This window comes from Argopecten irradians, chromosome 4 (assembly GCF_041381155.1).
Source record: "Argopecten irradians isolate NY chromosome 4, Ai_NY, whole genome shotgun sequence".
In the NCBI taxonomy this organism is placed as follows: Eukaryota; Metazoa; Mollusca; class Bivalvia; order Pectinida; family Pectinidae; genus Argopecten; species Argopecten irradians.
Window position 1 is genome coordinate 2,577,691 of NC_091137.1, and position 26,063 is coordinate 2,603,753.

At 37.7% G+C, this 26,063-nt stretch overlaps 1 protein-coding gene across 1 annotated transcript in view; it reads left to right on the forward strand.

Moving 5' to 3' along the window:
• Positions 1 to 484: 484 nt before the first annotated feature.
• LOC138320364 (F-box/WD repeat-containing protein 5-like) overlaps positions 485 to 26,063 on the forward strand; it is a 63,633-nt gene continuing 38,054 nt past the window's right edge. The window contains exons 1-2 of the mRNA XM_069263287.1: positions 485 to 978; positions 20,957 to 21,137. Of these exons, the coding sequence (XP_069119388.1) occupies positions 21,001 to 21,137 (137 nt within the window). The 5' untranslated portion in view covers positions 485 to 978; positions 20,957 to 21,000. The remainder of the gene's footprint in view (positions 979 to 20,956; positions 21,138 to 26,063) is intronic.

Below are 26,063 nucleotides of genomic sequence, written 5' to 3' on the forward strand. Positions count from 1 at the left end.
TCTGATACAGGCCTGTGAGGGTTTTGTCAAAGCTCGTCTGAAAACGATATGATATCACCAGGTCCGTCTTTAATTCATAAACGAACAACTAGGTCCGACCAGCAAACCGCATAATCGAAAACGGCCCTAGTTGGACCTAGTAGTTCGTTTACAGACGGACTTGGTGATTTTATATTATTTTCAGACGAGCCTTGGCAAAGCCCTCACAGGCCTGTATCAAAAACTGCAGGTCCGTCAGTAATTAGTAGGCTTAATGTAAAGAGACAGTCAAGAATCCTTCTCACTTATAAATCCTTGGTGTAGTGTATGAAGTATGTGGGGCGTGTTTTGGTAAACTGCGGTATGTACGTTTTGTGTCTTCTTGTATAGTTAAAGAGACAGACACGAATCCTTCTCACTAGTAAATTCTTGTTCGGAACAACCGGTTCGACCGTTGACTAAAGTCATTATTTCAAGTATAAATCCTGACGGACCTGCAGTTTTTGATATAGGCGGCTTTGTCAAGGCTCGTCTGAAAACAATATAAAATCACCAGGTCCGTCTTTAATTAATAATAAACGAACAACTAGGTCCAACCAGTCTAACCGTAAAATCGAAAACGGCCTTGGTCATTGGTCACCTCAGGCCAAGCACAGGGACACGCAAGTTCGTCAGTCCACATAATCGAAAAATGAATATAACGTTATATTACGTAAATATCGGTTGGCTTGTAATAATAATAATCAGAAAAATAAAAATAAACAAAATAATAATAATAAAAAAAAAAAAAACAGAACAAAAACAATAGGTCATTTCACCGATAGTTGAAACGCCCTAATAAAAACGAAAAAGTTGCTTTTCCTGAATCCGGTATTTTCCTGTTTGCCCACTCCTGATAGTAGTGAGTCCCACTGATAAAACCAAAACAAACATGGCGGACACACTGTCAATGACTGGAAATGTCGAAAAAACCGTTTCCTTTTGATTCGCACACACATGGTGAGTATACTATTGGCAATTCGTCAAAGCTGTTATATTTTTCAGTGAATTATGTTGGGTTTTTATGTCTTATCCTCAACTTGCGACATCATGCGCAATAATCGTGACGTTTTGTGGGCCTACCTAGATCAGTGACCAAAGACATGATAATATATATGCTTGATCTGGATCACCTCACTGTTATACATCAGAGGAAAATTGTTAGGTAGTAGGTTTATAATTTTAATAAACCTTGTTATTGATACTGTACCCAAATTGATACCCTAATTGAAAAAATACCTAAAACATTTGTGTTGTTAAAGTTTACCTCATTTCTCAGTGGTGATACCAAAGATGCATCATTTATTGATAATTACGCTTTGTTTTATGTAACTATTTCTGTTATTTTCTCTGAAAGATAACTTTGAAATTGAAAACTCTGTCTGAAACGTGTTAATCCCTAGAAATGTGGCCGTGCGACAATTACTATTTGTACTATAATCGTGTTTTTTTTTCAAAAGCGTAAGGCCTCCTCAAAGAAAATATTCTTAAATTATGAAATTTAAGATATAAACACTAAACAGAAATAGAAAAAATATAGTTGCCACACATTATTTTTTTATTTAGTCACGTTCAAATTGCTCTTTATATAGCGTTTATTTCTCCTTCTTAATTTTTACTAAAACTGTTACTAGATTCAATTATTTTGTAACTTGATTGATTCAGAATTATGTTTGTAGTTTTTTTACATTGAATTTTTTTACAATCATTAAAAATAATTGATAGTGGTCCTTTGACATATACACCACATTGGAACTATATAAGCTTAGGTGAATGCCACAGAAAACTGATTTTAAATCATTGAAATATCACACAAGTCATTATGTGGTGTTACGGGGAACCAAATTAGCACAGGTACCGTTGTGAAAACACTTGTACAATTTTTAAAGTAAAATGTATAACTGTATTCAGTATAACTTGTTATAATAAACGCAAATACGTCCCCTTTATAAAGTAAAATAACAAAAATCTATATAAATTGATTTTTCTTAATTGTATACATTTTTTCTTGCTGGGTATCAATTTGGGTACACATCATTTGACAAAACTAGAAATTTCGAGACATGATATAAATCATTCTAACAATAAAAATAAGCACTGTAATAAGAAAAAACGAAGCATCAAAATAAAGTTAGTATGCTCTTTTTGAAAACAAAACAAAAAAAAAGTGAAGCATACCAAACAACAAATGTCATATAAGAGAAATATACGTGTATTGGTATCAATTTGGGTACAGTTAGGTAGTAGGTTTATAATTTTAATAAACCTTGTTATTTGTGGTTTATTCCAATGTTTGATAGAATCTACCTATTAAACAATTGATAAAACCATTAAAACGGTTAACCAAAAGGACAAACGCGTCGTGATATATACCGCTAAATTTTGTGCGGCGAGTAAAAAGCGCAATAAATCCAGTTTGGAGGCTTTGTTCGTGTCATCGTATACGTCATTGGAAAGATGACGTCATGCGTAATGTTGTGACGGTAAAAATAAATTACGTTGTCTGCTGACGGAATCGAAGGAATTCACGTAAATAACTTGGGTTGTCGTGGTAAAGAAGTGACATAAGGCTTAAGAAAAGCGGTCGTAGCAATGATAAATTGGTGGATAAAACAAACAATTGTTGCAGATAGGTTAGGCATGCCAAAATCTACAGTTTCTGATATTTGGAAGCGATATGTGAGACGTACAAGGAAACATTGAAAATACACATCAATGTGGAAGGACGCCATATTTGACAGATGGTGACCAGAGAAGGCTCTTAAAAGTTGTGTGTGGAAGTAGGAGAAAAACGTTGGATGAAGTAACTGCCGAATTAAATGACTACAGGAACACTGTAAATGATGTACAGGTTAGTAGTAAAATGATTGACCGGAATTTAAAAAATCAGGGATACCATAGAAGGGTAGTAAAGAAAACCATAGTTGTTCGTGAAGTCAATTTGAGGAAGACATTTTGCTTTGATGAAAGAAATCTGACTGTAAACTATTGGAAAGATGTTATTTTTTCTGATGAAAGTGAAATCGTGATCGGTAATGACTAGTGCTAGAACGGGTAACCGGATAACCGGTTCACGGTTCTGTTTCAGCTTGTATCCTGTTAGCATTTTAGCTATTCGATAACCGCCATATACATTTCGTACAGCAAAAATACTCCTCAAAGTAACGAAATACCTGTACTAATGACCATCTTCACCTATAGTATAAAGTATATATGCTTTCAGAAGCGCAATTTTGTAATGAAATTAAGTGTTACAACAGTGTTTTTATCGGAAACTGGGTTGTCACTAAAACGCTTATAGGTGTCACTTGGCTTCTATACAAACGTTCCCGGAGTGTACATGATGTACGTAAGTGCCGTGTGCAAAAGAAACCATGTGCAAGAAGTAGGCCTACTTTGACATTGTAAGTGTTTACACCAAATTCAATTCACTGTCATGGTTTTATTAAAATCAAACAAAATAAATCTAATTCAAAGCAATAATTCTTTGTGTTAAATAAGCGTTTCCTGAAAGATATGAACAATTGTTATGGAATCCAGACGAAGTATGACAAATTCAATAAATCTAATTCAAAGCAATAATTCTTTGTGTTAAATAAGCGTTTCCTGAAAGATATGAACAATTGTTATGGAATCCAGACGAAGTATGACAAATTCAATAAATCTAATTCAAAGCAATAATTCTTTGTGTTAAATGAGCGTTTCCTGAAAGATATGAACAATTGTTATGGAATCCAGACGAAGTATGACAAATTCATGGCATCGATGTACGACTGTAACATTACTTAAACAACTACAAAAGTGTACGGTTATCCAGTTACGGTTTGGTTAATCCGATCCCGTTAAACGGTTGGCATTTTTACTAACCGTTCCAGCACTAGTAATGACAACAAAATTTTTATACGGAGACGAAAAGATGAGGCATACCACCCAGCCTGCATCTGTCCGCGGTCACACCGGAAACTTTCCATGATGATTTGGGGGTGTATTAGTGTGCAGTCAAAAACGACAATGTTCTTCTTGACAAAGTGTTTTTATTGCCTCCTCCAGCGAGGGTAAGAAACTGTAATGTAATAATACAAAATCAATACATATTGAGTACAATGATCGCCTAGTCATTGTTTTACATAATGCCAATACAAAAATATCAACAAAACAGGATTTCACGATTACAACCAACTGCAGTCAACTACAACTAAGTCTAAGTTTGCACCATTACGAAGTCTAGCAATAGTTATTCTCCATACAGAAACAAGTATTACATATAGTAAATTCGGTAAATGTCATACAAAAAATATCATTCCGGTAGAATGTAAACATAAACACGAGCCAGACCGGATTGTACACTACGCCTCGTAAAATTCGGTAGCTAAAAACCAAAATACAGCTCGAAATGAAACTGACAGTGAATTTATCGGCTAAACATCGATTAAATAAATGTTTATGTATAAAACATTCATAATAAAAATAACGACTTACTCTGTGGTTATCCTAATCGAAAGAATACGACTGTGAATATGACTCTCGACCTCATGGTCTGATATCTTGGGCGGAAGTGACGTAAAACTAAAAAAAGGACCGGATTCCGGTAAAGAATTCCGGATACATAACACTCCCCTTCCGATTTTTACCTAAAATCGCCACTGACAAACAAAAACTGACACCAAAGGTTAGTTACAAATATAAGAATATCAGTTAAACTAAATGACATATTGCTTATGTTACGCTACAAATTACAAATGTAAAGTTCAACTATGATGGGTCTCCTTAAGACAATTCACAGTTTGATTTATGAGTACTGAGAAGTTCTGTCACATATCTCACTCACAATGAAGTAAATGTACCAACTCCGATATTGGACGCACATATAATACACGAGTATTGTCGCGATTTATGGCAACCTTCACTTTGCGCACTATGCCGTCCTTGCTAGGGTAGGTTTCTTCCACAATTCCAACTGGCCAATATGTGCGAGGAGCACAATCGTCTTTAACAAGCACCAGATCCCCTTCGTTGAACGTTACTCCTGGAACCATCCATTTCCTGCGAGTTTGCAAGTGCGAACTGACGTACTCCTGTCTCCAGACGCGCCAAAACTCATCAGCAAGATGCTGCACGAGTTTCCACTGACTACGCATGCCGTCCTTCGGACCGAATCCACTGATGTCCAGGTTTGCGTCAAAGTTGGCTGGTTTCTGTGTAAGAATCATCGACGGCGATAGTATAGATGCAGCCTCTGGATCGCTAGAGACAGGTAGGAGAGGACGGGAGTTCATGATGGCGCAATATTTCAGCCATAAAATGTAAACAGAACCTCACGCGTCAGATCCTTAGGTCTATTTTCTAGTAGAAGAGCATCCAGAATTCGCCGACAGGAACCGATGAGTCTTTCCCAAGCTCCTCCGAAATGATGTGCGTAGGGTGGATTGAAAATCCATGTTGTACCGTTCTTGGCCAAATGGGAGTGCACTGGTCCACTTTCGTCGAATGCCGTATCTATACCAAGTTCCTTCATTGCTCCGATAAAGTTGGTCCCTCTATCTGAACGGAAACTGAGCCGTACTGGTCCACGAATTGCAGTAAAGCGTCTTAAGGCGTTGATGAAACATTCGCTACTCATGTTTTCGACCAACTCGATGTGTACTGCTATGGAGACGAGGCACGTAAAAGAGGATGGCCCAATATTTGGATGTAGTCTTGACGCCTCTGACCGTTTTTCTATACGACAACTGGTCCACGGACCGAAGGTGTCTACCCCGACAAAATGTGAACGGTGGTCCGGGCCTCGATGCGATCTGGTGGTAGGTCAGCCATCTGCGACCAGTCCAAAACTTCCACGCAGGCTTCTTGCATGTGAGGCAAGATCGGATAGCTGTATTAACGAGACGGGCGAAACGCCAACAGATCCAGAAGCCAGCGTCTCTGATAGCTCCTTCGGTTCATATGTCTCCCCTGATGGTGAACTTTGGCATGGAAAATGTGCGCACTAACAGGGTGGCGATGTGGTGAGTCTTTGGGATAATAATCGGGTGTGAAGGTCAGCGATCGGAGCTTTCATGTGTCCAGCTCGTCCACCACTACACAACTAGAATACACATCTAGATCCCAAGATAGTGCGTTGGAGGGGGATGCAAGCTGCTGGCTGGATGGTGGGTGATTTCCCTGCCTGTAATTGCTAGTGATTTCTGCAGAAATGTCTGGTCGCGTTGTGCTTCCATGATGATGAAGCGCTAAACGTACTCTGTCAAAGAATACAAGAACATTTTGGGGGTTCTATGCACACGAACCTTACTCAGACATACTAGATAGCTATGACTAGATTTGTCCATGTGTGAGGAACCTCTCGAAAACGTTCACACCAGGTCAGAATTGTCTGCTTGATGTTTTTGATGGTATTAGGACCCAATTTCCACGGGTGACAGAATGCTAGTCCTTTGATACAAATTACTTGTTTTACGTGCAACCTCTGACATCTGGTTTTCTGGCTCTTACCAAATCATAAGATCGATGTTCATGCGCTGACAGGTTCTTTGCACTATCTCGCAAGAAGGGAGGGGTCCGTGAAGCGACAACTGCACAGTGGAAAGCTCTCGTGCACTGCATCCACGTGTAGCAACATCGATCTGGGTTTTCTTCGGATCTGACGTATCTCCAAGAAAGCTGATCACAAAAACGAACGAATCCTGCTGACTCGGTTTGCAACATACACATGGAATCTCTTCGAGTCATTTGTAAATGTATCCCAAGAACGACTTGGCTGTCCGTATAGAAATGTGAATTTTTCCTTCGGAAGATGCAGCTGTTCTCTGATGATCTCCGCAATATCTATGGCCAAAACTGAGGCAAAAAGCTCAAGTCTCGGAATAGTGTGCCCGTGTGATGGGGTCGACCTTGGCCTTGCCGATCAAGAATCCAACTTCCTCTTGTTCGTTATGGAAACCTTTGATGAATGCCACAGCAGCGACTGCCTCTTTAGACGCATCGGAGAATATGTGAACTTCAGTGCTAGATGCTTTCTCGACGGGAAAAGTGGGGCAGTTACATACGAAGGTATTTGAAGTCTTTCCAAAGCTAAGAATCCGACTCCATCTCCATTGTCTTATCCACTCAGCCATATGTGTCCGCTCAAGTTTTCTGGAAGTGGTTTCAGTGCCCAGTCACAATGCGATAGACATAAGCCTCTCCTCTCAGAATTACCATTGCCCTCGATATGTTATCTGGTGCTGTGAAAACCAATGGGGTCTTAACAGGCTGTTGAATAACCGAACATAGACCCCTCTACGCTGTAAAGGGTATTAGGTTCGAATGATTGATCCTTGAATGAAAGTTAAACGTGTCTGTCTCTTTGCTCCAAAGATAGGCACAAATGCTGCGTTGGTCGGGTAAGGCCTCATTCGCCTATTGTCAAGGTTTTAAGCAAGTCCCTTTGCTAGATTCTTCCTTAGGGAACTGGTGATGTATTTCAACTAGACACTTGGATGGCGATCTGTGTATGAGAAAATTAATAGTCAAGGCGTCCTACTTCAATCATGTGCTTGTTGAGTTCGACTTTAATCAAATCCTACTCCTTGAGAGGATTTCACTAAAACTAGTGAGGCCGTCATCCACAAACTAGAGAGTTCTGGGACCACGAATTCACTTACGTCTTGTGTCCTGCGAGACGACGACTGCTTTCCGTAAGCCGTAGGGGAGCAACAGAAGGAATTTTTTTTTTCCGACTGTTCCCGATCAACTTGTACAGTCAATCTGTTATTCTTCAAGTGGGTGTATGAGGTCGTTGGTCTGGAGCCACTACAAGGAAACGAAGAGGTAGACTTCGAGTGGTCTTCTCTCACACGAAGACTTGTGAAACAACTGTTCTAGATAACGTGCCTCATCAACAGCAATACTGTTTCCTTTCGGAACCCGATCATGTGGACTCACATTGTTAGGCTGGTTGGACGAAATTCTGGGCCTTTCAACAACGAGTCTCATTAAGAGAAATCCCTTCATGTCGGGCAGATGAAGTCAAATACCACTCTGATGGTTTCCGGTTTCTATCGATTTGATTGCAGACGCCGAACATGTCGGCAAGTACCACCTCTCTTGAGAGACACATCAAGTTCCCGAAGCTTTCTCTCCGCTTGTCCTCTGTCGAACATAGCTTACCAGCATGAACATCATTTACAGGCTCAAGTTTGGTGAAGATTATACCGTAAAGAAGCTAAAGACTTTGCACGTCGCAATGCTGAGACTTGGTGTTGGCGAAGTGGTAACCGTTTAGGCTTTGAATGGCAGGGTGCGACCCAGTACGCCTCCTGGTCTCTCTTGAAGGACGATGTCCTATGTCCAGAAATTCCCGATCCTCGATAGTTAGGCAAACCTTTAGTCGTGTTCGGTTTTATGGAAGAGATCAGCACGGATTGCGATTTACATTGGGACAAAGTTCAGCACTGACGATGGTCGACGTTGCTGCCAAGCACAAATGTCTTAAATGTCCTGGACTTCTGGGACCATGGGCTTCCCACCAAACGGCTCAAACTTGGCCCTACGATCGACCCATCCTAGGGGTACACCTCTGAGTCGAGAGGGTTGGTTCCTAGCTTCGCCGACGATCTGCTCGTGCACCACATGAAGCGCTGCATATAGATCTCTGCCAATCAGTAGGTTTTATGTCAGCAAACTGTATTAAGGGTGACAATTTCCTGTGGCAATGGATTGCTAGATTGTGGAGATCGCGTTTGCTATGTTACTCGAGAAGGGATTACGTCCCTGTCTATTGGGCAGTTTCATTACCATTCAATCAGTGTCCGGGCAAAGGCTGAGGCCAGACACTGTACCTGTCTAGCGACATCCACAGGATAAAACCCAGTGGCTGTCCTTCCAGTGGCAGTCAGTTATCAACACCAAGACCAATAAAGTGGAAGGAACGACTCCACTGTTCAAGCCGAACGTTGATTAGAAGTGACTGAACGATGTTAGCTTAGGGAGCGAATGAGCCGTGGTCATCGATGGTCGCGGAAAAACCCCGAATGTTTATGCTTTGTTAACGCTAGGGGGTAATACTATGGACAGTTATCCTGAACAGTCTATTGCTCCATGAAAACAAACACGTATCGACAAACCATATCTCACATTTTGTAAAAGCTGTAATGACACTTCAGTCAAACCTGGTTCTCTCCCCTATCATAAGTTTTCCACGACCAGTATGTAATGTAATGCATTCGAGACTCGTGCCCTGACACTGACTATGAGACCTTCATGAAGGGCCGTACCTATGTGTCATATCATGAAGGGCAGTAGGATGGATACTGTATCATGACGACACCACTGCAACTAAGTGACATCTGCAATTACAGTTCTTCAGGCCCTGTGCTTGGCACCCACTCCAACAAATGAAAAAAAAAGGCAGATACCGTTGCTTCAAAAACAGAGACTTTTTTGTTCGTTCACCTGTATTGAAAAACTTCTGGCGGAAAACTATGCAGTCTATATCAAGCAGATGTAGCACTGTTCCTTATGACTAAGGTCAAGTAGACTCATGGCGAGAGGTTATGGCCTACCGGCATTCCAAGCGGTTAACCCGTAGTTGAAAGTGGAATGGACCTTGGCGCAGACATTGATTTTGGTGATTTCCGCATGCGATTGGTGACCTATGCTGTCTCTGGTCGCGTCGTTCTTAATGTCGAATTTGAAAAGGCGGGGTCGTTCTTCATAGTTCTTCCATAGTCCACCAGGATCCCAACAAAGATTACGGGAATGAGGGGGGATACACTACACTTCGAAGTTCCGTTGTTACCTCTATGTAGCCTCTGTTGTCCATTTGTCCTTCAGATTCCAGGGTAATTTTTCGACGAGTTCATTAACTCCCTTCTTTGAATCAAAATAACTGAATAGGACTTCGAACTGAGGCTGTGATTTCAAGGATGAAATCTCTGAAGCAAGGTCGACCAATATCATAGAAAAGAGCAGATGATACTTGTCGGTTGATATCACTGGAAGTTCCTTAAATCTTTTTATTGTTATAACTTCTCCACTTGTTCTGCTGCTCCAAAATCTGCGCTCTAATCTATCCCAGATCTTTTCGATTGCCGTGGCAGGAGATCTGGCATTACATGCTCTGATCGTTCTTGCTTGCCTGCTAGAGTCGGGCCCTAGCTTCTCACATAGAAGTTCTAACATTTCCGTGTCTGATGCTTCTAGTTCGTCCATGTTACCTAAGAGCCAAGTTTCCATGGAAACATACACATCTTATGGGTCGTCGATCGTATTTGGTCAGGTTGAGACATAACCATGACTCTCCTCTTACCAGATGTTTGGTATTTTAGGTCAACTTTCTGTACGTCATGGTTGGAGTGTTGCTCTGTGTGATAGCGGTCCCTACGGTATTGTGAGGAACGCTACACTCGCCTTGGCTAACCCTATCTGGGTATATCGTCTCTGAGGGCCTATAGCCAGGGAGTGTACGAACATACTCTAGAGTTCTGTACCTACTAGATTCGCTGGGCGCAATTTCTTTTCGGCACGTCTCCTCTCTGAGGTCGGTAAGCTCTCTCTCAGCCATTTTCATGTCTTGACAAGCTCTCGAACACTCCTCTTCCAGGTGTTCCATCATGATACGTTTTGCTTCAATTTTTGCCTCCTTTTGTTGAAGAATAGATTCTAGAGAGCTTGACGTATGCTGACTGAGGGATTTGTATGACCCTTTGATTTCGGACTTGGCGAACGGAGTTCGATATGTTCCGTCGCTGTTCGCACCTGAATCCCGAGTGCCTCTCTGGCCAATAGCTGCGACTCTATCTCATTCATGCTGTCAATTGTACGGATCAGTCTTAGGTATTCTAAGAATTTATCTGATTCTCTTTCGTATGCATACATACTTTTCGTGATGAAATCTCTAAGGCCTGGCAGCAATCTAACGTCAGCGTGCTCTATCTCACCAATGCATTGGCGCATGTCGGCTTTGATCTCGGTCAATATTCTACAGAATCTTTCAACTTTGGTGTCGTACTCTGCTTTCGCCTGAGGTGTGAGCGTTCTTAGTCGTTCTGACCTCCTCATGTTCACAGACTCTGCATATAAACTCATGATGAGGATGGGGACGGAGATTTCTTACTGTGCAGTCAAAAACGACAATGTTCTTCTTGACAAAGTGTTTTTATTGCCTCCTCCAGCGAGGGTAAGAAACTGTAATACAAAATCAATACATATTGAGTACAATGATCGCCTAGTCATTGTTTTACATAATGCCAATACAAAAATATCAACAAAACAGGATTTCACGATTACAACCAACTGCAGTCAACTACAACTAAGTCTAAGTTTGCACCATTACGAAGTCTAGCAATAGTTATTCTCCATACAGAAACAAGTATTACATATAGTAAATTCGGTAAATGTCATACAAAAAATATCATTCCGGTAGAATGTAAACATAAACACGAGAATTTGTGGCCAGTTTTAGCGAGACACTTCGCAAACCAAAACTACATTTTTCAACACGACAATGCTCCAGTTCACAAGGCTCGTGTTGTGTCTTAATGTTTTACAAACCATGGTATTCCCGTTTTAGAATTGCCCCCACAAAGTCCTGATTTAAATGTCATCGAAAATGTGTGGTTAAAACTTATAATACGACTTAAAACAGTGGTCAACAACATCACTAATCAAACAGAGCTTTTTGACGCAATACAAAGCATCTGGCAAGACATTGATGTAGAATACATTCAAGGCATATACCAATTGATTCCCGATCATCTGAAGGAAGTACGAAAGTCCAAGGGTCAGATCACCAAATATTAGGTCAGTATCACAACACATATATTTTTAGGTCATATGACCCGAAGGGTCAGGATGACCTATAGTCATCATGCACCGTCCGTCGGCGTCCGGCGTCCGCCGTCTGCCGTGCGTAAACTTTTCATAAAAATGACTTCTTCTCAATAACCATAAGGCCCAGAGTACTCATATTTGGCCTGTAGCATGCTGGGATAAAGAGCTACCAAAGTTGTGAAAATTAATGACCTTGACCTACTTTCAAGGTCACAGGGGTCAAAAAGGCTGAAATCTTTGAAGACTTCTTCTCAATAACCATAAGGCCCAGAGTAGTCATATTTGGCCTGTAGCATGCTGGGATAAAGGGCTACCAAAATTGTGAAAATGAATGACCTTGACCTACTTTCAAGGTCACATGGGTCAAATAGGCTGAAATCTTTGAACAACTTCTTCTCAATAACCATGAAGCCCAGAGTACTCATATTTAGCCTGTAGCATGCTGGGATGAAGAGTTACCAAAGTTGTGAAAATTATTGACCTTGACTTACTTTCAAGGTCACAGGGGTCAAATAGACTGAAAGCTTTGAACATCTTCCTCTCAATAACCGTAAGGCCCAGAGTACTCATATTTGGCCTGTAGCATGCGGGGATGGAGGGTTATCAAAGTTGTGAAAATAAACGACCTTGACCTACTTTCAATGTCACAGGGGACAAATATGCTAAAATCTTTCAATGACTTCTCCTCAATAACCATAAGGCCCAGAGTACTGATATTAGGCCTGTACCATGCGGTGAAAAAGGGCTACCAAAGTTGTGAAAATGAATGACCTTGACCTACTTTCAAGGTCACAGGGGTCAAATAGGCTGAAATTTTTGAACAATTTCTTGTCAATAACCATAAGGCCCAGAGTACTTATATTTGGCCTGTAGCATGCGCGGATAAGGAGCTACCAAAGTTATGAAAATTAATGACCTTGACCTGCTGTCAAGGTCACAAGGGTCAAATAGGCTAAAATCTTTGAACGACTTCTTCTCAATAACCATATGGCCCAGAGTACTCATATTTGGCCTGTAGTATGCGCAGACAAATGGCTACAAAAGGTGTGAAAATTAATTACCTTGACTTACTTTCAAGGTCCTTTCAAGGTCACAGGGGTCAAATAGGCTAAAATCTTTGAATAACTTCTTCTAACTAACCAAAAGGTCCAGGGTACTCATATTTGGCATGTGGCATGCTGGGATGATGGGTTACTAAAGGTGTGAAAATTAATGACCTTTACCTACTTTCAAGGTCACAGGGGTCAAATAGGCTGAAATCTTTGAACGACTTCTTCTCAATAACCAAAAGGTCCAGGGTATTCACATTTGGCCTGTGGCATGCTGGGATGATGGGTTACCAATTGCAAAGTTATTGAAATGAATGACCTTGGACAACTATCAAGGTCAGGGGGGTCAAATATTTTAAAATCTTGAATTTTGAACTTCTTCTCAAATTCTGCCATTGTGATTTAGCTGATACTTGCATGAAATGATCCTTGTCATGGTCGTGACCAAGTGTTTTTATATTTTATGTTGATTTGAAATCCAAGATGAACACCACTCCCGCCATCTTAAAAATATAGTTTGAACTTATTCTCAAGTTCCACCAGTGCGATTTTGCTCTGAATAATTTTAAGGATACTGACATTGTCCCAACAAAGTGTTGTTATTTGTCGGGTTGACCCGAAAACCAAGATGGCCACCAAAGCCGCCATCTTGAAAACACATTTTTAACTTCTTGAAGTTCTTCCCATGCAATTTGACTGAAACTTGCATTAAATGATCCTTACATGGTCATGACCAAGTGTTTTTATTTTTTAACCATTACACCATATCTAATTAATTTCTTATACAGCTATTGCCAAGGTAGTCAGATGACCGTTAAGGCCCTTGGGCCTCTTGTTTATAAAGAGTTTTATTTTCCTAGCGAAATGTTCACATGACGCCATTTTGTCCAAATACTTCTGTCCAGTCTCTGTAGCTGCAATATTGTAGCTCAAAAGACTTTCAGACAGATAATGGTGTCGTCTTTAGAGCTACAATTGGCGCCTACTACTGCTAATGGAGCAAAGTAATGGTTATGCAAACCATTATTAAAACGTTTGCATGTATTTTTCTTGATTTATAGACTACCTATTAGGCTACTATGCAATAAAACTGTACCGTATAAAGTATCAAATTCTCAGCAGGACATTATTTTTTTCAAATAAGCTTACATATGAAGGCCCTTCTGAAGAGAATTTATACGACAAGGCTGAAAATTATGAATTTGACATGTTGTGAGTTGTACAGTAGATATTTAGAATGGTAGTTATGTTTGTTTTGGACAAAAATATTATGTAAATGGTTGTATACACATAAAATAATTGAAAACTAAAAATAAGTGTAGGAAATTGTGCCCAAGTGATTTTAGAAACCAATGCTCTAATAGGATACATAGGGACCAATTCGTACCCGTTCGATAGATATAGCGGGTGTATGTATATTTGTTCTAGGTGAGACCATCATGTTAATGTCTTTGTCCCATTACTGTACTGGAACAGTGGAACAAGAGTGCTCATTCGTGCTACTGTATTGCAATATTAAATTAACATTACATTTATAATGATGTAATAATATGTTGTTGGAAGTCATGCTCATATGACAACTAATTAGCCAGGTTAGGATGACCATATACATGTAGCTATTATATAGTTGTGCTTTGTTCATCATTGTCCACTATACATACAATGCATGTCTCCTTAATCTCTTCACATTTTAAACTCTGCAAGTTCTACTTGTGGGGTTGAGCTGAAATTTGTCTGAAATAATCCAGACATGGTCCTGACCAAGTGTTGTTATATTTTGGATTGTCGAAGATGTTATGTACAAGAGGAATTTGAACAAACAACAAACTCTTTTGGATGCCATTGATTCAACTGTATTGTAATGTGTCGAGACTGGGGCCCAAACCAATGGAGCGGTCACCCATCCATGAGTGGGCATGCAGTGGTCACCGATAGTGATACGATTGCCTTCTAGCTGTGCATTAGAGGAAATTTTCCTTTAGCTCAGTCCATAGAGCGGCGGACCAGTAAGTCTAGGGTCATGGTTTCGAGCCCGGCTACATTTGGTGCAGTAGACCATTCCAAGTAGAAGTATTGGAAGCTTCCTCATGTTGGCCAGTAATGCAGAAGTAAGAACAGGGAAAATATACATTATTATGATTCCTGTTGAGTGCCCCAAACAGGAATCGAACCCGGGTCTCCAGCTTGAAAAACTAAACTCTACCAACTGAGCCAAAGAAGCATGCTCCGCCAGCTGTGTGACAGAGACCATATTTAACATTATTTACAAGCCACAAGGACCCACTCCTTTTACACTATGATATATAGTACCAGCACTCATCCACACAGCCACAAAAGCTAGCTGATAAACTATGTGTCTGAAATGCCCATATTCATGTATCATCACAGTATTCCTAAAGGTGACTTCAAGATAAATATGACATTATGATGCTAATGTTTGGCTCCATTTACATAATACAGAAGACAATATGGCTCAATCCGAAATTCAAGATGGCTGCAAAGGTTTCACGGCTATCTTGAAAACACATTTTGAATTTTTTTCAAGTCAATTCTACCAGTGCATGTGATTTAATTAGCTTAAATTGCCTGAAAATGGGAAATGATCCTTGGTTAATTGAAATTTAAGATGGCTACCATGACCACCATCTTGAAAATACTTTTGAGTTTCTTCTCTATTGGTCTAACAATGACTGCAGACAGTAATAAATGGACAATCACAGTCAAACATGCCTATCTGCGTCACATCCAAAGTCCTCCCGCAATATTTCCTATTTGTTTCAAATATTTAATGCCTCAACCTAACACATCTGCGTCACACATTTTTTGCACATTTTCTTACAAATGACCTGTACATGTATAATACATGACTTACAGGATTTGTGCAGCCAAAATTTTTTTTTTTTAAATACGTCAGGATATTGCTTTGGATGAATGAAAAATTAAGTCCCACCCAACGAATCGCCTAGCTTTTAGCGCTATCGGTTGGTTTTGGTCGTGATTTACGGGTAGTGTCGACTACGGTTCAGAGATAATGAGCTAGGCGGTCACGTGGTCTTGTGATGTCACAGTAGTCTGCGGCTACATAAGGTAAGCCTAGTACTATACATCTATACAGCACATACACGTATACGTTTAGATCTACAATTTGAGTTTTTCGAATAATGGTTATTCTAGCTTTATGATGAAGATATTTTCAGTTTCAAAACATTCCATTTACACCATTTCAAACAAGAATATATCTAACTTTTGATTAGATAATCAGTCCAATTCGATAGCGATATCAATATGATGTTCGGATCAGTCTGGACTGAGATTTAGATAGCATATTATGTAAATTTCTGTGTAATAAAAAACAGTATAATGTAACGCTATGTTTTTACGAGCAAAATCCCAAAATTTAGCATGAATATAGCTAGAATCCATGTTTTTATTTCAAACTTCTGCCACAACGATGCAAACACGGCACAGTTTTTGAGTAAAAATAAAATTTGGACGGTTAGCAGTTATGTGATATTGGAGTAACAGTACCGAACTTATACCGAAAATAATATGTATATTGTTGCCTTTGAAACTTAAACGTTTACTAAAAAGCAGTAATACATCATAGATATTTCTGATATATGTTTCTTAATTACAGTATAAGTGTAGATTTAAATTCATTTTTTCAAAATCATACTAAATTGTTAAAATAGTATATTCATTGTCGATCCTTTTGTATATCATACCGAAATTTAATAGTATGATATATGAGCATTTATCGTATAATCCAAAAAGTAACCACATATAGTGTTCAAATGAAAAATGAAATTACTTGTATACAGACATTATAAATAGATATAATATCTTGTACCTTTTCAAAAATATACTAAGTGATATTAAAATAAGTATATTTATATATAATTAGTGTGGTAATGCTGTAACCCTTCTTGTATGACTATACATGTAGATTCGAAACGGTGAAAATACATGCTTAGAAGTTTTACTAATACCTTAGAAATTATATACGGTAGATTGCTATATAGATATGCCACGATTCCGTAATTACAGTATTAGACTGGAATAATGTTTAAAGTTTAATCTTTAGTTGAAATAGTTCTTAGAACCATTTTTGTTTCTGAATAAGTCAACTTCCATTATTGTTTTACCTGTGTACGACATATATATCCTAGGTATGATCAGGGATATTTTATTTCCATTTGCTTTCACATCTTCATTTTAAAAATGGAGGTGACAATAAAAAACCTAGAGCATAGATGTACGGGGTTTCCATAATTCAAATCACAATCCAATTAACGGATGTCCTAACCTGATTGACAGTAAGACAATAGCAAATACCCGATATAGTCCACCGAATAGCAAATTGCCCGCGGCCAGGTAATTACAGGTGAGTTCGATGAATGGCGTTGTGTACAGGTAAACAACATCCTGGTCCAGGTATTACATAACCATCAAACTAAAGGCATGGCTAATTATATATCTATATCTGAGTATCTACTCGTATATCGATTAAAAATTGAAAGCGACCGCACGTTCTGAAAAAATAGTTGTTTTGATTAATATCTCAATATTTAGATCTTTTATAATTATAATATCAAAAATAAACTCTTTTTACCATATGTTGAAACGTTTTACGGTATTGTAATAAATGTATCTCAATTTCTTCGGTTAACAACACACAACACAATGTTTGTAATGATCAATCATCGGTGTGTACGTACGTCAATACTTTAATCAATGATTTCTTAAATTGCTACATGTACGTAAAATTTCATTTTACAGTCACAATCTTTGTAATTCACAATGTATCAAAGATACAGACTATAGGAAAATATTATCTATTAGTAATTAAAGCTTATTCGTTGCTGAACTCCTCGACAAAAAATCCGAAACTTTTATTTCTGTGTGGATTTTCTTTCATAATTACATGAAGATACCTGCTATTAGAGCATAAATTAGAGTATTTGAAACATCGAATTTCACTCTTTTAGTTATTTACATAGTTATTGTACGATTAACTTCACTCAAAAGTAATCATAAAAAAATCGTTGATCGGCTTTTCCTGTGACCGTCGATGTAAGTGATAGCACACCAGTTATAGTACAGCTATAAACCACGGACTATTGTGACGTCACACGGTTTAGAGCTAGAAAATATGCATAATCGGGCGGCCAGAATTTGGGCCTCAATACTGACTTCTTACGGGTTATTCCGGTCGCGCGCGGCACAGAGAGGTTTCTACACGTGCCAATAAAGCCATTTCCAGCATAAACTGAAATTATCATTTTTGACTGCACAAATCCTTTAAATTGCTGATCCTAGACATATCGACAAACCAGGCAGTGAGACACTGACTTGATTATTAAACAAACAAAAGAGGTGTCAACATGTACTCCTTGACCAACACCCCACTGGTCGTAATTAATTAATTAGCAGCCCTTGGCTGTATTTTCTAACTAGGGTTGGCAGTGTGAATTTCACATGTGTAGACCTATGCGTATCACGGCTGATTAGGAAACAATATTCTGGCGTTTCAATAAATGTAACAGTTGTGATTACGGGTAAAGCTAATGAGCATTACACCAAAGACAAATACTGCTTACAAGTGTTAAAGATTTACTCACGTTTTTTAATGTTTAATAGGCCTAACACATAGGTGTAGGTCACAAGCTTTGCAATCGTAATGGCTGCCATTTTGGATAATTGTAATACTGGTTGGGCTATTGTCCGTTGTCACTGGGTAGCTGTAGCTCTTCCAGTCTTGACACTATCGTGCCAACATATGACTCACGGGACGTGATCATGTATGCCTTCGATTCACTGTCAGGTCATTGATTCTGTTTTATTTGATCCTGAACCTTCCTTCTCCACATGTATTATAAAAGGTAGGGAATACAACTGGATGCACCGGTTGCATACACCAGATCGTGTTGGGATCAATGCTTTCGGATAAAACTGGGATTCCCATTCATTTTACATATTCTATACCTACTTTTATCCCAGGTTTGTCCGAGACATTGTAGATCCTATGCAAAAGCTGCAACATCGAGTTACTGGTCCATATGGATTATTCCCTTCAAATAACTGGGAATACTTAACAAAATACAATTATCAGCCCTTTATGAGGTCAACACTATCATGACGTCTCACTGAAGTTAGTCTCTCGTGCCTAACTACCATCCCTTGAACGGACATCGTGGACACACAATGTATCCATGACAATTCCTGGATCTCACTGATAGTCATATTAAAAAAAATGGAAGGGGATTACTTTTCCAAAGTTTGGTGTAAATTTAAAATAAAAAAAGTAAATAAAAAATTCTAGTAATTAATGATTAGACTGTGGATAACTTTTTTATATTTTTTTTTAACAATAAGATAATTTCAAATGAAATCAATCATGGATGGTTAAAATCTTAATTTCTTTGTTAAGGATGTACACCTCTGAGAAGTCAAAATTTCCTTGTATTAAACTATTTTTCTCATATAGATTTTTGGAAATAGTTCATACCATACAAGAAAATGGAAGAAAAAAACATATTTCGGTGTGCTTGTTTTTGAGCTATTGTCACTCAAAGATACCAAGTTGACAAAATATTGGATTTTTTTGGATTTTTGCTGTTTTGACCATATACAATGTACACAAGAGTTTAAAGCCATAATTTCCTAATGAGATGTTTAATACGGTATGTATGTAAGTTTGAAGAATTTATTTTCCTGTAGTCTTCTTTAAAAATATACAATGTACAAGTTTTGATTAATAAGACTCATATTTTTTCTCAGAATAACAACATCAGCTACCCCTAGCCCTTAATTTTGAGCTACAAAATACACCATTTTCAGCCATTTTTGCCAAATCTAACCCTTTATAGAAACAGTTGTGGTATTAAACTTTTGTTCAATATTTTGCATATCAATATGGAATGGGTTGTTCTTTCTAAATTAGGCAGAAAAATGGGGGGTCAGTGTGCTTACTTTTTTGCCCCATTTGAATATGCGTTATTTTTCAGTATTTTAAAGTAAAAAATAAAAGTGCTCAAATTACTATTAAATGTAAAGATAAAGTGACAAAAGCGCAATAATGCTCAATATTTTAATAGCCACGAACCTAGTAAAGATTAACAGCAAAAAAGAGCTCGATACAGCTAAAAATGCTGGTGCGGTGATGATTTAAGTAAAAACAATTTCAGTGAAAAGTGGTTAAACTATGGCTCTACTCAAAGAGGAAAACACACAATTTCAAAATGGCCACCAAATGGGCCATTTCTTAAAATCCCCGTATAAAAAAAATCTACTGAAAATAGAAATGTAATTTTTTGACAAAATTTTCATCTAGCAACTTGCTACAGATATTGATAAAATGTATTTGAAAATCTCATAACTTCTTTGATCTTTGTCAAAACGAGACTTCAACCAGACTGAAACCTCAGAAGAATACATCCTTAAGTAATTAAACCATTGTTTCCTTTGTCTTGTCTTGTATCATATGTCAAACTTGCGAAATTGAATTGTTTAGCATGAAAATGCAAAATTGATTTAAAGAAGTCACTGTGAAAATAATTTGGTTTATAGTGCTTGGGATGGCTAAAAAGCTTTACCAGTGCTTCATCAAGAATTAAAGTAAACTACCGTATTTGCCGTAAATAGCACCCAGGGCGCTTGAATATTTGTAACAAAGAGGGTACTTATGAATGAACAAAAATGTAAGTTGTGGACGAAAAGAGTCTAACATATTTTTAATCTTTGTGTACTCATGTTAGGTTGAGCACCTGCATAATACTTCAGAGACGCATTTTCTACCAACTTTAGGTACTCAATAATTGCCGGACGGTTGGTCCAGACTGGATTTCAAAATAGGCGGTCTGAGTAAAATTTTGTCGGACATGTCCGTCGGACCGGCAAATTTCGCAATGCCTGAGTTAGAGACATCACATGTTGTAAAACATTGTTAAATCCATGGGATGTGGGCATTTATGCAACATCAACTCTTCTCCTGAAAAGGAGAGGGGTGCTAATTATGGCAAATACTGTATATAGTTTTTTCAAATGATCATGTTGACAATTTACTTGTTTGTTACTAGCGTGACCCCTACAAGCAGAAGATGGAAATCTTACAGTGATAGCCATGGATACTATAGTCCCATCACACAGCGACTATTCCTCAGAGTTGTCTGATTGGCAATGTTTACCTGACAACATCTTGCTTCACATCTTTTCATACCTACCAGCATCTTCAGTACTCAAGGCTTCTGTTACATGCAGGTATGTATGGAGTTGTCACCAATTCTGTAATGCAGGTTTGAATGGAGTTGTCACCAATTATGTAATACAGGTATGTATGGAGTTGTCACCAATTATGTAATACAGGTATGTATGGAGTTGTCACCAATTAAATAATACTGGTATTATGGAGTTGTCACCAATTATGTAATACAGGTATGTATGGAGTTGTCACCAATTATGTAATACAGGTATGTATGGAGTTGTCACCAATTATATAATACTGGTATTATGGAGTTGTCACCAAGTATGTAATACTGGTATTATGGAGTTGTCACCAATTATATAATACAGGTATGTATGGAGTTGTCACCAATTATGTAATACAGGTATGTATGGAGTTGTCACCAATTAAATAATACTGGTATTATGGAGTTGTCACCAATTATGTAATACAGGTATGTATGGAGTTGTCACCAATTATGTAATTGTTCCTGTTTCATTACAGATTTCTGTTTGCAAAACACATTTTCTACTGGATTAAAATTTAGGTGACATTGTATATGTAGACAGAAAGAAGTAAGAAACAAATCAGCAAACCATTTTTTCCCCCTGTTGTGTAATTATCTGTATCTTTGGTAAAAACTGTAAAATTAAACAAAAAAGCAACATACAGTGGCCCCGCCTACTTCCCAATCTACAAGTCCATCAAAGTGTTACATTCACACTGATACTGGTCCCTGATTGGTCAGCCAATCAGAAACGTTTTGCAAACTGAACGTCGTTGAGCTGTGCAGGAGATCAAAGGGATCCAAACTATTTACTGTTACTAGTTTTGCTAAATAATAAGCGGTATCGCTCAGTACTCTCCCTGAAGCACTTTATTGAAGTTTAAATTTGCAGAGTAAATAGTTTTCTGTTTCCTATATGGGGTATATTGTCTGTGTTAATAGTTTGCTGTTTCCTATATGGGGTATATTGTCTGTGTTAATAGTTTGTTGTTTCCTATATGGGGTATATAGTCTGACTTAGTAGTTTGCTGTTTCCTATATGGGGTATATTGTCTGTGTTAATAGTTTGTTGTTTCCTATATGGGGTATATTGTCTGTGTTAATAGTTTGTTGTTTCCTATATGGGGTATATTGTCTGTGTTAATAGTTTGTTGTTTCCTATATGGGGTATATTGTCTGTGTTAATAGTTTGTTGTTTCCTTTATGGGGTATATTAGCTAAGTTAATAGTTTGCTGTTTCCTATATGGGGTATATTGTCGGTGTTAATAGTTTGCTGTTTCCTATATATGGGGTATATTGTCTGTGTTAATAGTTTGTTGTTTCCTATATGGGGTATATTGTCTGTGTTAATAGTTTTCTGTTTCCTATATGGGGTATATTGTCTGAGTTAATAGTTTGCTGTTTCCTATATGGGTATATTTGTCTGTGTTAATAGTTTTGTTGTTTCCTATATGGGGTATATTGTCTGTGTTAATGTTTGTGTTCTATATGGGTATATTTGTTGTGTTTAGTTTGTTGTTCCTATATGGGGTATATTGTCTGTGTTAATAGTTTGTTGTTTCCTATATGGGGTATATTGTCTGTGTTAATAGTTTGTTGTTTCCTATATGGGGTATATTGTCTGTGTTAATAGTTTGTTGTTTCCTATATGGGGTATATTGTCTGTGTTAATGTTTGTGTTCCTAATGGGTATATTGTCTGTTTAGTTTGTTTCCTATATGGGGTATATTGTCTGTGTTAATAGTTTGTTGTTTCCTATATGGGGTATATTGTCTGTGTTAATAGTTTGTTGTTTCCTATATGGGGTATATTGTCTGTGTTAATAGTTTGTTGTTTCCTATATGGGGTATATTGTCTGTGTTAATAGTTTGTTGTTTCCTATATGGGGTATATTGTCTGTGTTAATTGTTTGTTGTTTCCTATATGGGGTATATTTGTCTGTGTTAATAGTTTGTTGTTTCCTATATGGGGTATATTGTCTGTGTTAATAGTTTGTTGTTCCTATATGGGGTATATTGTCTGTGTTAATGTTTGTTGTTACCTATATGGGGTATATTGTCTGTGTTAATAGTTTGTTGTTTCCTATATGGGGTATATTGTCTGTGTTAATAGTTTGTTGTTTCCTATATGGGGTATATTGTCTGTGTTAATAGTTTGTTGTTTCCTATATGGGGTATATTGTCTGTGTTAATAGTTTTTGTTTCCTATATGGGGTATATTGTCTGTGTTAATAGTTTGTTGTTTCCTATATGGGGTATATTGTCTGTTGTTAATAGTTTGTTGTTTCCTATATGGGGTATATTGTCTGTGTTAATAGTTTGTTGTTTCCTATATGGGGTATATTGTCTGTGTTAATAGTTTGTTGTTACCTATATGGGGTATATTGTCTGTGTTAATAGTTTGCTGTTTCCTATATGGGGTATATTGTCTGTGTTAATAGTTTGTTGTTTCCTATATGGGGTATATTGTCTGTGTTAATAGTTTGTTGTTACCTATATGGGGTATATTGTCTGTGTTAATGTTTGTTGTTCTATATGGGTATATTGTCTGTGTTAATAGTTTGTTGTTCCTATATGGGGTATATTGTCTGTGTTAATAGTTTGTTGTTTCCTATATGGGGTATATTGTCTGTGTTAATAGTTTGTTGTTTCCTATATGGGTATATTGTCTGTGTTAATAGTTTGTTGTGTTTCCTATATGGGGTATATTGTCTGTGTTAATAGTTTGTTGTTTCCTATATGGGGTATATTGTCTGTGTTAATAGTTTGTTGTTTCCTATATGGGGTATATTGTCTGTGTTAATAGTTTGTTGTTTCCTATATGGGGTATATTGTCTGTGTTAATAGTTTGTTGTTTCCTATATGGGGTATATTGTCTGTGTTAATAGTTTGTTGTTACCTATATGGGGTATATTGTCTGTGTTAATAGTTTGCTGTTTCCTATATGGGGTATATTGTCTGTGTTAATAGTTTTCTGTTACCTATATGGGGTATATTGTCTGTGTTAATAGTTTGTTGTTACCTATATGGGGTATATTGTCTGTGTTAATAGTTTGTTGTTACCTATATGGGGTATATTGTCTGTGTTAATAGTTTGTTGTTACCTATATGGGGTATATTGTCTGTGTTAATAGTTTGTTGTTACCTATATGGGGTATATTGTCTGTGTTAATAGTTTGTTGTTACCTATATGGGGTATATTGTCTGTGTTAATAGTTTTCTGTTTCCTATATGGGGTATATTGTCTGTGTTAATAGTTTGCTGTTTCCTATATGGGTATATTGTCTGTGTTAATAGTTTGTTGTTACCTATATGGGGTATATTGTCTGTGTTAATAGTTTGTTGTTACCTATATGGGGTATATTGTCTGTGTTAATAGTTTGTTGTTCCTATATGGGGTATATTGTCTGTGTTAATAGTTTGTTGTTTCCTATATGGGGTATATTGTCTGTGTTAATAGTTTGTTGTTTCCTATATGGGTATATTGTCTGTGTTAATAGTTTGTTGTTTCCTATATGGGGTATATTGTCTGTGTTAATAGTTTGCTGTTACCTATATGGGGTATATTGTCTGTGTTAATAGTTTGCTGTTTTCTATAAGGGTATATTTGTAGAGTTACTAGTTTTGCTGTTTCCTATATGGGTATATTTGTAGAGTTACTAGTTTTCTGTTTCCTATATGGGATATATTTGTAGAGTTACTAGTTTTCTGTTTCCTATATGGGGTATATTGTCTGTGTTAATAGTTTGCTGTTTCCTATATGGGGTACATTTGCTGAGTTACTACTTTTCTGTTTCCTATATGGGATATATTTGTAGAGTTACTAGTTTTCTGTTTCCTATATGGGGTATATTGTCTGTGTTAATAGTTTGCTGTTTCCTATATGGGGTACATTTGCTGAGTTACTACTTTTCTGTTTCCTATATGGGATATATTTGTAGAGTTACTAGTTTTCTGTTTCCTATATGGGGTATATTTGTAGAGTTACTAGTTTTCTGTTTCCTATATGGGGTATATGGGCTGAGGTTAAAATTCCAAGTTCATTGCACCATCTAGGTCAACTGTACCTTATAATACCAGTACTCCCTGACTGTTGCATGCTGGTGACTCCTCAGTTCAACTTACATAATCCCTGTTAATAATAATTCAAATTGGACTAACTATCTAAAGCTTATAGACCTGAGAGTCCCTGAGAGTTATAAAGTAAACTAATCAGATGTTCTTTCTGTGTACCTTAAAATAATGTTTTAAAATGATTTTTAGCCCACCATCATCAGATGGTGGGCTATTCAAATCGCTTTTTGTCCGTGGTCCGTCCGTCCGTTAACAATTCTTGTTATCGCTATTTCTCAGAAATTATTGAAGGGATCTGTCTCACATTTCATATATAGATTCCCCTAGGGCCCTAGTTGTGCATATTGCATTTTGGGACCAATCGGTCAACAAGATGGCCGCCAGGCAGCCATCTTGGATTTTGTTACTTAAAGTTTGTTATGGCTATTTCTCAGAAAGTACTGAAGGGATCTGTCTCAAATTTCATATGTAGGTTCTCCTAGGGCCCTAGTTGTGCATATTGCATTTTGGGAACGTTCGGTCAACAAAATGGCGGTCAGGCAGCCATCTTGGATTTTGATAGTTAAGGATTGTTGTCGCTATTTCTCACAAAGCACTGAAGGGATCTTTCTCAAATTTCATATGTAGGTTCTCCTAGGGCCCTAGTTGTGCATATTGCATTTTGGGACCAATCGGTCAACAAGATGGCCGCCAGTCAGCCATCTTGGATTTTGATAGTTAAAGTTTGTTATCGCTATTTCTCAGAAAGTACTGAAGGGATCTTTCTCAAATTTATATGTAGGTTCCCCTAGGGCTCTAGTTGTGCATATTGCGTTTTGGGACCGTTCGGTCAACAAGATGGCCGCCAGGCAGCCATCTTGGATTTTAATAGTTAAAGATTGTT